Source organism: Salvelinus namaycush, chromosome 32, assembly GCF_016432855.1.
Source record: "Salvelinus namaycush isolate Seneca chromosome 32, SaNama_1.0, whole genome shotgun sequence".
Taxonomy (NCBI): Eukaryota; Metazoa; Chordata; class Actinopteri; order Salmoniformes; family Salmonidae; genus Salvelinus; species Salvelinus namaycush.
Window position 1 is genome coordinate 32,640,177 of NC_052338.1, and position 16,900 is coordinate 32,657,076.

The 16,900-nt window shown below is 42.8% G+C and overlaps 1 protein-coding gene across 1 annotated transcript; it reads left to right on the forward strand.

The window, feature by feature from the left end:
* The first annotated feature begins 5,491 nt into the window (after positions 1-5,491).
* gtf2h4 (general transcription factor IIH, polypeptide 4) lies at positions 5,492-16,898 on the forward strand. Its single transcript, XM_038972109.1, has 14 exons — positions 5,492-5,610; positions 5,813-5,931; positions 7,641-7,745; positions 7,896-8,027; positions 8,285-8,470; positions 8,808-8,916; positions 9,086-9,154; positions 9,372-9,455; positions 10,639-10,795; positions 11,309-11,439; positions 11,916-11,963; positions 12,465-12,543; positions 15,200-15,261; positions 16,246-16,898. Exons 2-14 carry the CDS (start codon positions 5,816-5,818, stop codon positions 16,354-16,356), a joined length of 1,389 nt encoding a protein of 462 aa, XP_038828037.1. The 5' UTR covers positions 5,492-5,610; positions 5,813-5,815; the 3' UTR covers positions 16,357-16,898.
* The last annotated feature ends 2 nt before the right edge of the window (positions 16,899-16,900 follow it).

A 16,900-nucleotide genomic window follows, 5' to 3' on the forward strand; every position in this document is an offset into this window, starting at 1 on the left:
GTGTGCTACGGGTGGGTGCTGCTATGGTGACCAGTGAGCTGAGATAAGGCGGGGCTTTACCTAGCAAAGACTTGTACATGACCTGGAGCCAGTGGGTTTGGCGACGAGTATTAAGCGAGGGCCAGCCAACGAGAACGTACAAGTCGCAGTGGTGGGTAGTATATGGGGCTTTGGTGACAAAACGGATGGCACTGTGATAGACTGCATCCAATTTGTTGAGTAGAGTGTTGGAGGCTATTTTGTAAATGACAACGCCGAAGTGGTGGATCCGTAGAATGGTCAGTTTTATGAGGGTATGTTTGGCAGCATGAGTGAAGGATGCTTTGTTGCGATATAGGAAGCCGATTCTAGATTTAATTTTGGATTTGAGATGCTTAATGTGAGTCTGGAAGGAGAGTTTACAGTCTAGCCAGACACCTAGGTGTTTGTAGTTGTCCACATATTCTAAGTCAGAACCGTCCAGACTAGTGATGCTGGACGGGCGGGTGGGTGCGGGCAGCGATCGGTTGAAGAGCATGCATTTAGTTTTACTTGCATTTAAGAGCAGTTGGAGGCCACGGAAGGAGAGTTGTATGGCATTGAAGCTCGTCTGGAGGTTATTTAACACAGTGTCCAAAGAAGGGCCAGAAGTATACAGAATGGTGTCGTCTGCGTAGAGGTGGATCAGAGAATCACCAGCAGCAAGAGCAACATCATTGATGTATACAGAGAAGAGAGTCGGCCCAAGAATTGAACCCTATGGCACCCCCATAGAGACTGCCAGAGGTCCGGACAACAGGCCCTCCGATTTGACACACTGAACTCTATCAGAGAAGTAGTTGGTGAACCAGGCGAGGCAGTCATTTGAGAAACCAAGGCTGTTGAGTCTGCCGATAAGAATGTGGTGATTGACAGAGTCGAACGCCTTGGCCAGGTCGATGAATACGACTGCACAGTATTGTCTCTTATCGATGGCGGTTATGATGTCGTTTAGGACCTTGAGCGTGGCTGAGGTGCACCCATGACCAGCTTTGAAACCAGATTGCATAGCAGAGAAGGTGCGGTGGGATTCGAAATGGTCGGTAATCTGTTTGTTAACTTGGTTTTCGAAGACCTTAGAAAGGCAGGGTAGGATAGATATTGGTCTGTAGCAGTTTGGGTCTAGAGTGTCTCCCCCTTTTGAAGAGGGGGATGATTGCGGCAGCTTTCCAATCTTTGGGAATCTCAGACGATATGAAAGAGAGGTTGAACAGGCTAGTAATAGGGGTTGCAACAATTTCGGCAGATAATTTTAGAAAGAGAGGGTCCAGATTGTCTAGCCCGGCTGATTTGTAGGGGTCCGGATTTTGCAGCTCTTTCAGAACATCAGCTATCTGGATTTGGGTGAAGGAGAAATGGTGGGGGCTTGGGCGAGTAGCAGCGGGGGGGGCGAAGGAGAAATGGTGGGGGCTTGGACAAGTTGCTGTGGGGAGTGCAGGTGTAACGGCTGTCATCCTCTTCTTCCTCTGAAGAGGTGGATCGGACCAATACGCAGCGTGGTAGGTGTCCATGTTTTAATAGGGAAAACTGAACATGAACACAAATACAACAACAATAAACATGAACAAACCGAAACAGTCCCGTGTGACACAAACACTGACACAGGAAACAAATCACCCACAAAATACCCAAAGAACATGGCTGCCTAAATATGGTTCCCAATCAGAGACAACGATAAACACCTGCCTCTAATTGAGAACCACTCTAGGCAACCATAGACTTACATAAACACCTAGAATGAACACAACCCCATAAATCTACAAAAAAACTCTAGACAGTACAAACACCCTAGACGAGACAAAAACACACAAACCACCCTCGTCACACCCTGACCTAACCAAAATAATAAAGAGAACAACGATAACTAAGGCCAGGGCGTGACAGCAGGGCAGTTGACCAGGGTAGGGATAGCCAGGTGGAAAGCATGGCCAGCCGTAGAAAAATGCTTATTGAAATTCTCAATTATAGTGGCTTTATCGGTGGTGACAATGTTTCCTAGCAGCTGGGAGAGGGTGCTCTTATTCTCCATGGACTTTACAGTGTCCCAGAACTTTTTTGAGTTTGTGCTACAGGATGCAAATTTCTGTTTGAAAAAGCCAGCCTTTGCTTTCCTAACTGCCTGTGTATATTGGTTCCTAACTTCCCTGAAAAGCTACATATCACGGGGGCTATTCGATGCTAATGCAGTACACCACAGGATGTTTTTGTGCTGGTCCAGGGCAGTCAGGTCTGGAGTGAACCAAGGGCTATATCTGTTCCTGGTTCTAAATTCTTTGAATGGGGCATGCTTATTTAAGATGGTGAGGAAGGCACTTTTAAAGAATAACCAGGCATCCTCTACTGACGGGATGTGGTCAATATCCTTCCAGGATACCCAGGCCAGGTTGATTAGAAAGGCCTGCTCGCTGAAGTGTTTTAGGAAGCGTTTGACAGTGATGAGAGGTGGTCGTTTGACCGTAGACCCAATACGGATTCCGGAAATGAGGTTGTGATCGCTGAGATCTTGGTTGAAAACAGCAGAGGTGTATTTGGAGGGCAAGTTGGTTAGGATTATATCTATGAGGGTGCCCATGTTTATGGATTTGGGGTTCTACCTGGTAGGTTCATTGATAATTTGTGTGAGATTGAGGGCATCAATCTTAGATTGTAGGATGGCTGGGGTGTTAAGCATGTCCCAGTTTAGGTCACCTAGCAGCACGAGCTCAGAAGATAGATGGGGGGCAATTTATTCACATATGGTGTCCAGGGCACAGCTGGGGGCAAAGGGTGGTCTATAGCAAGTGGCAACGGTGAGAGACTTGTTCTGGAAAGGTGGATTTTTAAAAGTAGAAGCTTGAATTGTTTGGGTACAGACCTGGATAGTAAGACAGAACTCTGCAGGCTATCTCTGCAGTAAATTTTTAATGTAGTCAACTGGGTGGGACTTCTAACTTCATTGGTGGATCCCTCCTGGTGACCCTGTTGGAGTCATGTCCAATCAGGTCATCAGTAGGGATCAAGCCAATCGTAAAGAAGAAAATAGACTATTTCAAAATTCCGATTGCCTCAATGGCGCTGCCTATGCTGTCACAGGCCCTATAATTGCACAGATACAAATATCCTCTGTGGTGGTCCATGGAGTTGGCAAGAGCACAAACCAGGGGAAAACAACTGCCCCCTCTCATTGAAGCCACCGTAGTACTGCAAGTGTTGTTAGCATAACAAGGTCATCCAACTACAGTCAATCAAAAGAATGTCAATCTTCATGAAAATCCCCAAATGTTTCGAAGACTATCCTGGTACCAAAAAAAGAATTCAAATGCACCAGATGTATGTAATTTTACCGATTTATTTTTAAATCGCACAAAGAAGAAGTTATAAGGATAATTGTTTCGCTAATGGCAGCATGCAGTACTCCAGTCAGCCTTCAACTGGAGTTACTCAATGAGAGGGAGCAGCACTGAACTAGCCTGCGATGTCACTTCCTGGAGTAGCTCAAACCTGCGCTTTTTTTTTGTCTCCATGAGACGCCATCTTAATTGATTTAATTTGGCTTCAATGCGTTATTGAGTCTGTACATATGAATGAATGGTATCGTGATCGATGGCTTTGTCCATTCCTATACAGCACTAGTCAAAAGTTTGGACACATTTACTCATTCAAGGGTTTTTCTTTATTTTTTACTATTTTCTACATTGTAGAATAATAGTGAAGACATGACAACTATGAAATAACACATATGGAATCATGTAGTAACCAAAAAAGTTTTAAACAAATCAAAATATATTTTGTATTTGAGATTCTTCAAAGTAGCCACCCTTTGCCTTGATGACAGCTTTACACACTCTTGGCATTCTCTCAACCAGCTTCATGAGGTAGTCACCTGGAATGCATTTCAATTAATAGGTGCGCCTTGTTAAAAGTTAATTTGTGGAATTTCCTTCCTTCTTAATGCGTTTGAGCCAATCAGTTGTGCTGTGACAAGGTAGGGTTGGTATACAGAAGATAGCCCTATTTGGTAAAAGACCAAGTCCATATTATGGCAAGAGAAACGACATTCCATCATGACTTTAAGACATGAAGGTCAGTCAATCCAGATAATTTCAAGAACTTTGAAAGTTTCTTCAAGTGCAGTCGCAAAAACCATCAAGCACTATGATGAAGCTGGCTCTCATGAGAACCGCCACAGGTTCTCATCATAAGTATGGGACCCTTGATATAACAGTTTTTTTTGTGTGTGTGTATTTTTCAGGTCAAGAGGTCAAGTCTTTAGTTGTCTTTAACCCTCTAGAACTGTCCACTGTTGCTGTGGAGGACTCAGAACTCACGGGGGGAACTCATGGGGGCTGTGGAAAGAATTCACCTATAAAGTTCCTAAAGTTATCAATAAACTACCAAATGAGAAATGTTAGTGTAATAGTACACTACTGCAGGGGTACTCAAAGCTGGACCTCGAAGATAGTTCCACTTCTGATTTTCATTCATCCCCTCTAATCGGGGACAGATTTTTAATTATCAGGTAGAACAGAAAACCAGCATTATTCCGGACCTCCATGCTCAGATTTGAATACCACTGTATCAATGTCTTCTCTCTAACCTCCTCAAACTCTTGCATTTTAGATTGAAAGGCGCTGCTCTCGCTGCAATAAAGAAGGGATGGTTTATTACACCAGACAAATGAGATCTGCAGATGAAGGACAGACTGTCTTCTGCAGGTAATGTAGAATGTACACACCTATTACATCTCACTCAAACACCAATTCACCAAGGCTATTCTGAGCCGTTCTCACCACACGATTCATCAAACTATTCCATTTGATGTTTTTCTGCACCACAATGTGACAGGCACTTACCCAATAAACTGTACATATTCTAAATGTTTACTCGTGAGCGAGTGGATATGTTACTTTTTATGATTTAATTTGTGCATACAGATAAAGAGAAAAAGGACTCCTGAGAAGAGATTGAGATGCTTCCCCATTCCCCTGGACCACCATCAATATTCTTCTCCTCTCTTTTGTCTGTAAACAAGAATGTGTTTGATCAATGTAATGCAAACTTGAGATCGTATTGGCGAAAACACAATTGTTATGCTGCTCATTGCCCTTCATTACTTGTAATGAGGCTTAGGCTAGTCGCTCTGGGGTGCTAGGCATTTTAATGCTTTTGCCACGTCAGTTGGATTGCAGCCGCAGAATTTTGAATGAGGTTCGAATACTGATTTTTCAAGTGTGATTTTTTGTATTTAAAACATGTCTTTAGAACATGTTTCGTGTTGCTTTTATCCTTTCCCTTCTACATTTTGCCAACGCTGTCAGGTAATGACAGTTAATTTATCTAAACGACCTACTTCATGTTTATAAAATGTATAAATGAGCAATTATTGTCATCTTTATGTATCAAAAATAAAATACTACATTTACATTTCACTGTGGCGTTGATCGCAGCAAAAGTAGTTGCGCCAATCAGAACGCTCCTCCTTCTGGATGTCTGAATCACGTGATCATCCAACATGGCTTCTATTCACTTGCTGAGAAAAAAAAGATGCTGAACATTTCTGAATTTATTAGTTCATAGGAATTATTTTGGACCTTTCCGATACCCAACCATAAGGTAAACAATATAATGTCGATGTTCAAGGTTGATTACACTTTCTGTCTCACTTTTAAACGCTACATTCCATCCTCGTTAGCTTGCTAGCTAAGCTTGTATTCTTCAGACTTGTGTCATTATGTTAGCCATAGAAGAAACACATTTCATTCTTACTATAGTTGTCATTTGCATCTTTTTTAAAATTTGTTTTTGTCGTCTATAGAAGATGAAGCTGCGCGTTCAGTTACAATGCAAGAACCTCCACGAGTATCTGAAAGAGTTGAGCCCTGAGATCTTAGACCGCTTGTACAATCATCCGGCCACATGTCTGGCTGTCTACAGGTACAGGATCAGTCCATTTAAACAATACTATTAAAGTAACTGTTAAATATGACATGTACAAGTCCTGCTATTTGCTATGATTTAGTACACAATTGATCTGTAATGTACATATTGCCGTGTGCTATTATTTAATAACATATATGGAACAGAATACAGGTTGTCTACACTTTTTTTTTGCCCCATTTAACATATAAACTCAGCAACAAAAAAAACGTCCCATTTTCAGGACCCTGTCTTTCAAAGATAATTAGTAAAAATCCAAATAACTATACAGATCTTCATTGTAAAGGGTTTAAACACTGTTTCCCATGCTTGTTCAATGAACCATAAACAATTAATGAACATGCACCTGTGGAACGGTCGTTAAGACACTAACAGTTGGCAATTAAAATCAGAGTTATGAAAACTTAAGACACTTAAGAGGCCTTTCTACTGACTCTGAAAAACACCAAAAGAAAGATGCCCAGGGTCCCTGCTCATCTGTGTGAACATGCCTTGGGCATGCTGCAAGGAGGCATGAGGACTGCAGATGTGGCCAGGGCAATAAATTGCAATGTCCGTACTGAGAGACGCCTAAGACAGCACTACAGAGAGACAGGACGGACAGCTGATCGTCCTCGCAGTGGCAGACCACGTGTAACAACACCTGCACAGGATCGGTACATCCGAACATCACACCTACGGAACAGGTACTGGTTGGCAACAACTGCCCGAGTTAAACCAGGAATGCGCAATCCCTCCATCAGTGCTCAGACTGTCCGCAATAGGCTGAGAGAGGCTGGACTGAGGGCTTGTAGGCCTGTTGTAAGGCAGGTAGGTCCTCACCAGACATCACCGGCAACAACGTTGCCTATGGGCACAAACCCAACGTCGCTGGACCAGACAGGACTGGCAAAAAGTGCTCTTCACTGACGAGTCACGGTTTTGTCTCACCAGGGGTGATGGTCGGATTCGCGTTTATCGTCGAAGGAATGAGCGTTACACCGAGGCCTGTACTCTGGAGCGGGATCGATTTGGAGGTGGAGGGTCCATCATGGTCTGGGGCGGTGTGTCACAGCATCATTGTAGGAAATCTCAACGCTTGCATTACAGGGAAGACATCCTCCTCCCTCATATGGTACCCTTCCTGCAGGCTCATCCTGACATGACCCTCCAGCATGACAATGCCACCAGCCATACTGCTCGTTCTGTGCGTGATTTCCTGCAAGACAGGAATGTCAGTGTTCTGCCATGGCCAGCGAAGATCCCGGATCTCAATCCTATTGAGCACGTCTGGGACCTGTTGGATCGGAAGGTGAGGGCTGGGGCCATTCCTCCCAGAAATGTAGAGTGGGGTAACATCTCACAGCAAGAACGGGCAAATCTGGTGCAGTCCACGAGGAGGAGATGCACTGCACTACTTAATGCAGCTGGTGGCCACACCAGATACTGACTGTTACTTTTGATTTTGACCCCCTCTTTGTTCAGGGACACATCATGACATTTCTGTTAGTCACATGTCTGTGGAACTTGTTCAGTTTATGTTGAATCTTGTTATGTTCATACAAATATTTCCACATGTTAAGTTTGCTGAAAATAATCGCAGTTGACAGTGCAAGGACGTTTCTTCTTTGCTGAGTTTACATACACGACGATAGGTATTTTGGGTTGTACCGGACTCAAATGCAAATTAAGGAGTCAGATTATCTGCTTGTTTCATTGCTTGACAGGGAGCTCCCCCCATTGGCCAAGAATTATGTAATGCGAATGCTGTTTCTAGACCAACCCCTTCCTCAGGCTGCGGTGGCTCTTTGGGTGAAAAAAGACAGTGAAAAGTAAGTCTATGAGTCTGAATCATACATAGTACAAATCCAATGCACTATTGTAAATTCAATCAACTGTCCGGTTGTTAAATGACTGTCAGTTAACCTTCAGTTGCTGTAGTTTGTGTTCTAAAATTGCCTGATTTTCTTCTCTTCCTTCAGGGATCATGATCAGTGTGTCTCTGTGCTGTCTGGTCTCAGACTATGGCACAGCCAGCAGCTACAGGGAGGCCTGCAGGGAAACATTCTGAACCCCGTATTCAAAGACAACCTGAGAATAGCATTATTAGGAGGGTAAGTCAACCCTTTCATTTGTAAGGTACTTAGTATCTATAGTACATATTGGGGTTTAATATGCTAGCAGTAGAACTACCGAAGTTAAAACTTTACTTAGTGAACATGTCTTTCATAAGGCTCCTCCCCTTCCTCTTCCTCCACTACCTACTCTTCCACTACCGCGTCCTCATCTTCCACCACCTCCTCCTCTATGTCCTCTTCCTCTCTCCTCCTCTTCCTCCTCCTCCTCCACTACGTCCTCTACCTCCTCTCAGGGGTAAGTCGTGGGCAGACCAGGGTGACAGTCTTGGTCCTGACAGACATGCCCGTGACGTGGAGAGTCTGGATAAGTATGCCTTGGAGCGCTGGGAGGTGGTTCTCCACTTCATGGTGGGCTGTCCCAGTGCTGCAGTCAGCCAGGACCTGTCCCAGCTCCTCATTCAGGCTGGCCTCATGAGAACGTAGGTACCACCCCACTGAGGGACCACTAGGAACTCAATGTTAAACACATACACTCTTTATTTCTTGTCATTTTGTATTTTTTTATTGCTATTTTACCTGCATTTTTTCTGTTAATGTGTTTGGGATTTTCACTTTCAACTGTTCTGTTTTCCATGTATTTGTATTTTTTCCCCCCACCACAATATTATTTCTAATTTCTATGTTCCTCTCTGAATCCCTCTGTTCCTCTCTAAATCCCTCTGTTCCTTTCTAAATCCCTCTGTTCCTCTCTAAATCTGTTCCTCTCTTTTCTGTCCTCTTTCTCTCATGTATCCTACACCTCTTCCCATCCTCCAGTGAGGCTGGAGATGCTCCCTGTATCACCTCAGCTGGTTTCCAGTTCCTTCTCCTGGACACAGCCTCTCAGCTCTGGTACTTCACCCTACAGTACCTCAACACGGCACAGGTAGGTCGTCAGGCACACAGAGGCACACAGAGGCACACAGAGGCACACAGAGGCACACAGAGGCACACAGAGGCACACAGAGGCACACAGAGGCACACAGAGGCACACAGAGGCACACAGAGAGACCTCTCTCCCAGTATTATGTGCTCTTGTCCTTCTCATCTTTCAGACTCGTGGAATGGACCTGGTGGAGATTCTGTCCTTCTTGTTCCAGCTCAGTTTCTCAACACTAGGCAGGGTGAGTCTTGTAGTACTGATATTTCAGCTGCCTGGCTGCTTACCTGCATTCCATGCAGAACACCCAACTTTAACCACTGATTGATTTCTAGACAGTGACGTGATGTCGTGTCGGTCATGTCAAAATATTTCATAGTCATTTTGGATTATTAGATCGTGGAATATTCTGTTTATAGTCTCTTATCGACTGATGTTGTCACCCCTGTCCTGTGCCCCAGGACTACTCAGTGGAGGGGATGAGTGAATCTCTGCTCACCTTTCTACAGCACCTGAGAGAATTTGGCCTCGTCTTCCAGAGAAAGGTGAGATATGGTGGAGGAGAATTAGCAAAGTAGCTACAATTGTAGTTCACAGTAATATTTGGCGTGTGTGTATATATAATATAAATAAATACCTCACATGTGATTTGTAATAAGACTAAGCAATTAGCCTATTAAAATGTTTATCTGATTCCATAAACATAATTTAAATATACAAGCAAGCATTTGGCAATGAGTTGACGTTGACTAGCAAGAATTGGTCTGAGAATTGTCTATATCAAAGACGGATATTTAATTACTTTGTAAAAGGAATGGATTCACATACCAAGGCATAAAGCTGAAGTTATACAAAGCATTAACAATCATTACAAGACATTATTCCAACCATGTAGATCCTAAAGTTAACTTACAGGACAAAGCAGGAACGAAGAGAGGCTTACTGGGCCTAGAAGCCTAGGAAATGAGAATGGATCATACAACCTTCCTCCATGGACTGGAACCAGGATAAGAGAGAGAGAACAAAGGGATTTAATTCCATTTCATAACATCTAAAGGAGTAACCTTTTAACCCAAAACCAACCACCATTTACCAATCAAACGATACCAAGTTTACAGTAACCTAAACACTCCCAGGACCAATCTCCACAGAGTGTCACAGCATTTAAAGGCTTGTGTGGGGGACCGATATAAATAAGACAGAATTCCTGAGAGGACAATAAAACCTCTGCATATTTTATTTGTATTAATATAACCTTTATTTAACTAGGTAAGTCAGTTAACAACAAATTCTTATTTTACAATGACGGCCTACACCAGCCAAACCCGGACGATGCTGGGCCAATTGTGCGCCGCCCTATGGGACTCCCAATCACGGCCGGTTGTGATACAGCCTGGAATCGAACCAGGGTGTCTGTAGTGACGCCTCGAGCACTGAGATGCAGTGCCTTAGACCGCTGCGCCACTCGTGAGCGCTGTAATGCTGTTTTCAAATGAATCACAATACCTTGCCCTTGTTAAAGCTTGTAGAATTTATTTATTTTAGTTTTTTTGTACGTGCTGTCAAATAAACAAACAAAGAATATGGTGGAAGAGCAAGATCAGGACAGCACAGAATTGACAGCACAGAATGGACAGACACTAATAACATTTTCTTATCTCCTCTCACTGTCCTTATCACCCCTGGTCTTGTACCCCTACCCTCTCTCTCTCTCTCTGGTCTCATCAGAGGAAGTCTAGAAGGTACTACCCCACCAGGCTGGCCATCACCCTGTCTGCTGGCGTCTCCGCCAACTCTTCCTCCACCGCTATGGGCGCTGCCCCAGGGACTGGGGATTCAGGTTTCATCGTAGTGGAAACCAACTATCGTCTCTATGCTTATACTAGTATGTACCGCTGGAAGGTCTAACTCTGCAGTGTATTGTCTGACAGCGTGGACCACCGAAACCAGAGGAACTCAAGTTTTCATTCAAATCTCCCATTGAACAATTCAAGATTTACACCTCAACTCTGAGTTGTCTGTGTTGATCTCCATTTAGGATTCATTCCTGTGTGTAAATCCCTCTCATTGTTTGAGATTGTAGTATTTCATTTATTACTCATTTCCAGGTGATATTGAATAGTCTGTTAACTTATTTATTTTCTGTCATTTAAAAAAAATTGTTGACACTTGTTTGAAACGGGTATTTATACATAGATACAGTAATTCATGTTATTAATATATTCATAACGGAAGCATAATGTTGACTAATTAATGAAATGATTTATCTCCTATCTGTTAGATAACTGCTACGTACTGTTCGTTTAGTTGAAGTGTTTTCTGATTGGGCTCATTCTCATATCCAGGCGGTAGTGAATTAGTGTTATTCATCTGTCTTCTCCTGTCTTCTCCTCCTCAGACTCTGAGCTGCAGATCGCTTTGGTGGCTCTGTTTAGTGAGTGTCTCTATCGCTTCCCTAACGTGGTGGTAGCCCATGTTACCAGGGAGTCAGTACAGCAAGCCATCGCTAACGGCATCACCGCACAACAGGTAAACACACACACACACTCCTCACAGCAGATAGACACTCCTCACAGCAGACAGACACTCCTCACAGCAGACAGACACTCCTCACAGCAGACAGACACTCCTCACAGCAGACAGACACTCCTCACAGCAGACAGACACTCCTCACAGCAGACAGACACTCCTCACAGCAGACAGACACTCCTCACAGCAGACAGACACTCCTCACAGCAGATAGCAGGTTACTTTACACTACTGAACAACATAATGGCAGCTTGGAGTTCGTCAGGTTTTGTGTTAATGGATTTCTCTGTTCAGTGTATTGGAGTTCTGGTATTCACTGTTATATATGGTTGAGCTGTTTGGGAAAGTATGTATGTTTTTGTCTCTTTCATTCTGTGTGTCTTTTAGTTAATTGTTATACTGCACATGACATGGTGGAATGGTGCTTCTGATGTTGTGTGGGGAAGTGTTTACGGTCAAGCTTTTGTGCTTTTCAGATTCTCCACTTTCTAAGGACCAGAGCACATCCTGTCATGCTCAAACAGGTATCTCCAAATATCAATCTGCTCCCTCATCTGTCTGTCTCTCGCTCGCTCTCTGTCTGTCCGTCTCTCGCTCGCTCTCTGTCTGTCCGTCTCTCGCTCTCTGTCCGTCGCTCGCTCGCTCTCTGTCTGTCCCTCGCTCTCTGTCCCTCTGGGTCTCATGCTGTCTTTCTCTCGCCCCCTCGTTCTCTTGTCTCTTCCTCCTCTCTGTGTTCTGTTGATCACAGTAATATCTGACTGACCTGTTTGACCCTACTCCCATGCTGGAGGTTCATTACTCGTATGTCATCCTGACATTACCATGCTAGACTAAGGTTTTGGTCCAAATAGAACGCTATTTCCTATATAGTGCACTACTTTCCTATAGTGCACGACCAGAGCCCTATCCCCAATGGGCCCTATCCCCCCTATTCCCTATGGGCCCTGGTCTAAAGTAGTACACTACATAGTGAATAGCCATTTGGGACAAAGCCTACTCCTACCAACTCTGTCTGTGTCTCTCAGAACCCAGTGCTGCCCCCCACCATCACAGACCAGATCAGACTATGGGAGCTGGAGAGAGATCGACTACAGTTCTCTGAGGGTGAGGCCGTGTGTGTGTGTGTGTGTGTGTGTGTGTGTGTGTGTGTGTTTAATACAAGTTTTCATGAGCAGGTTTCTCTTTTGTCATTGTGATGAATGATGTCCGTCCCACCTAATGGTTGGTGAGATCACGCTCTCTCACCCAGTGTCTCTGATCTCTGGTAAGACCCGTGTGAGACGTGCCGTTGATAGGAATTCAGTTGCCGGGGGAAAAACAGGCCGTACCACTTCAGTGCTTTGAAATGAAACCAGTATGTATCAAGTGGTTCAGAGTAGGAGTGCTGATCTATGATCAGGTCCCCTCTATCCATGTCAATACTATTCATTGTGATCTGAAAGGCTAAACTGATCCCAGCACTCCCAGGGTTTTTTCTGCATAGAAACATTAGTTTTTTCAGGCCGGGTAAGTCAAAACAGTAAATATATATATATATTAATAATAATAACAACAACAATAGTATTTTATTTTTTCTTCAGAAAATCATTTTTGGGATGGTAAAACGTCTTCAGTGTAAACTTCATGACTAAAATCAGATATAGTATGTAGAAAAGATAATTAACCTACAGAGCCTTCAGAAAGTATTCATACCCCTTGACTTATTCCACATTTTGTTGTGTTACAGCCTGAATTCAAAATGGATTCCATTGATATTTTTCTTCTCACCCATCTACACACAATACCCCAGAATGACAAAGTTAAAACATTATTATTATTATTTTTTGCAAATGTATTTTTGAAGGCACTGTATATATTTTAAAATAAGATCATCTTTGAGAACTATCAATCATGAAAAAGAAAAAGGAAAAAGCCTCACATTGCTCTTGTCAAAGATGCCAGAAGGACGGCCTCTAAAAGGTTGTCTGCGACCGTGCTATTGGCCACGGCCACCATTTAAACCCCGTTTTGATCCAGAAACATCCTGACCTACTCTGAGGTACTTTCTACTAGAGGCTGATTTAATTAGGGACGTTTTCATAACAATCGGTAATCGGCATTTTTGGACGCCGATTTACATTGCACTCCACGAGGAGACTGCGTGGCAGGCTGACTACCTGTTATGCGAGTGCAGCAAGGAGCCAAGGTAAGTTGCTAGCTAGCATTAAACTTATCTTATAAAAAACAATCAATCTTAACATAATCACTAGTTAACTACACATGGTTGATGATATTACTAGTTTATCTAGCTTGTCCTGCGTTGCATATAATCAATGTGGTGTATGTTAATTTATCATCGAATCACAGCCTACTTTGCCAAACGGGTGATGATTTAAAAAGCACATTCGTGAAAAAAATCACTGTCGTTCCACCAACCTGCATATTTAGTTAATATTGCCTGCTAACATGAATTTCTTTTAACTACGGAAATTGAGTTAGTTCTCTTGCGTTCTGTGCAAGCAGAGTCAGGGTATATGCAGCAGTTTGGGCCGCCTGGCTCGTAGCGAACTGTGTGAAGACCATTTCTTCCTAACAAAGACTAATTCATTTGCCAGAATTTTACATAATTATGACATTGAAGGTTGTGCAATGTAACAGCAATATTTAGACTTAGGGATGCCATCCGTTAGATAAAACACGGAACGGTTCTGTATATCACTGAAAGAATAAATGTTTTGTTTTCGAAATGATAGTTTCCAGATTTGACCATATTAATGACCTAAGGCTCGTATTTCTGTGTGTTTATTATAATTAAGTCTATGATTTGATATTTGATAGAGCTGTCTGACTGAGCGGTGGTAGGCAGCAGCAGGGTCGTAAGCATTCATTCAAACAGCACTTTCCTGCGTTTGTGCTTCAAGCATTGCGCTGTTTATGACTTCAAGCCTATTAACTCCTGAGATTAGGCTGGCAATACTATAGTGCCTATAAGAACAGCCAATAGTCAAAGGTTAATGAAATACAAATGGTAGAGAGAGAAATAGTCCTATAATTCCTATAATAACAACAACCTAAAACTTCTTACCTGGGAATATTGAAGACTCATGTTAAAAGGAACCACCAGCTTTCATATGTTCTCATGTTCTGAGCAAGGAACTTAAACGTTAGCTTTTTTACATGGCACATATTGCACTTTTACTTTCTTTTCCAACACTGTGTTTTTGCATTATTTAAACCAAATTGAACATGTTTCATTATTTGAGACTAAATTGTTTTTATTTATGTATTATATTAAGTTAAAATAAGGGTTAATTCAGTATTGTTGTAATCGTCATAATTACAAATATATATATATAAATCGGCCGATTTAATCTTTAATAATGTCTGCTTTTTTTGGTCCTCCAATAATCGGTATCGGCGTTGAAAAATCCAAATCAGTCGACCTCTACATACCGCCCAAGTCCTGTATGTTCTCCTGCGTTGTCCAGGGGCACCTCTAGCTACTCCGTGAGGACTTACAAAGCTGATTGATTTCTTTGGGTTTCATTTTCTTCCCACAGTAGGATGACTGACAAGGTGGCCTGCCTCTGTAGGATAGCAATCTGTCAATACAGGCTGTGTGTGTGTCTGTGTTGGAACCCCTGCTCTAAGATGTGTTGTAATCTGTGATAGAGTATTGATGTGGGCTGCACCTTTGACCTTGTCTATAAGCTATCTGTATCTTTCATTCTCTCCTGTCTACTTCCCTCCGTCTACCTCTCTATCAATCTGTCCATCTCAGGAGTGCTGTATAACCAGTTCCTCTCCCAGGCTGACTTCGAGGTGTTGCGGGACAGAGCTCAGGTCAGATATCTTTTTTTATTTTCTCTCTCTCTGTCTCTGTCTCTCTGTCGATGAACTCACCATTGAACATTATTGTCATGGGAGCAGCATGAGATCAGAGGTGTAATTACAACAACAATACCGCTGCTTTCTTGGGGGAGCAGGATTTGTGCTCATCAATGCCAGAGCAGGTAGCCTAGCGTTGGGACAGTAACTGAGCTGGTTTGAATCTCTGAGGCGACTAGGTTAAACATCTTGTCTATGTGCCCTTGAGCAAGGCACTTAACCCTAATTCCTCCTGTACGTCGCTCTGTATAAGAGCATCTGCTAAATGATTATAATGTCAAATGTGCAACTGGCTAGGTATCCTGCTTTCTCATTACATGATCTGACGTTAACTGTGCACTCTTAAATTAGCCTTGCTACAATCTTTTACACATCCTCTGAATATTTGAACTATGAAAGGGTTGTAGTTCAACAATGGTAGAACTCCATTACTATTATCAGCCTAACATCTGCAGGCTCTGTCACATTTAGCAACTGCTTGTCTGACCTTCTCTTCATGTAATCTATTCTCTCTCGGTACAATCTAGGTACTTTATATTGCCTCTGAGTGCATCCCGAATAGCACCCTATTCCCTACATAGTGAATATGGTGCTATTTGGGATACTATCTCTGTCTTATTACTTAAACCCCCTCTCTCAATTCAAGGGGCCTTATTGGCATGGGAAACATATGTTAACATTGCCAAAGCAAGTGAAGTAGATAATATACAAAAGTGAAATAAACAATAAAAATGAACAGTAAACATTACACTCACAGAAGTTCCAAAATAATAAACAAAAGAATAAAGACATTACAAATGTCATATTATGTATATATACAGTGTTGTAACGATGTACAAATGGTTAAAGTACAAAAGGGGAAAATAAATTAAGCATAAATATGGGTTGTATTTACAGTGTATTTACTCTCTCTGTCTCTGTCTGTATTCCATTCTCCAGAGCCTGGGCTGTCTGGTGTGGCAGAACGTGGCTCACAGGGTGATTGTGGTTTCACCGCAGGGACACGGCGAAGTCAAGAGGTTCTGGAAACGACAGAAGAGTCACACTTGATAACAGAGGGGGATGAAGAGAAAAATAATAATAAGGATCTTTTTTCTTTTTTTTACACAATTATTATTTTTTTCTTAGGGGTGACGGTTGAATGATCTTCTGAAGAAGGTATATGGAGAGTTCTGTATATACTGTACTGGATCTTGAATTGGACACAGCAGAGCAATGGCTGTAGCCTGGTGCCAGAACTGTTTGTGCTCTTACCTACGTTGTCATTGTCAAGACAAACATGGCAATTCCGTAAGGAGTTGGCAAGGTAAGACTGGCACCAAGGCTACCGTGACTGGTGCTGGGTAGGACAAAATGGAGGAAGCAAGTGCTTTGTCTCTGTTTTTGTTGGTGATATTGCCATTGTCTCCTTTTGGGTTGGTGGGCAAATACAATTATTTAAAGAAATGTATGACTTAGCCTGCAATACTTATGCAATACGGGGCGGAATGTAGCGGCAGGTAGCCTAGTGGTTAGAGTGTTGGGCCAGTAACCGAAAGGTGGCTAGATCGAATCCTCGAGCTGACAATGTAAAAATGTGTCTTTCTGCCCCTGA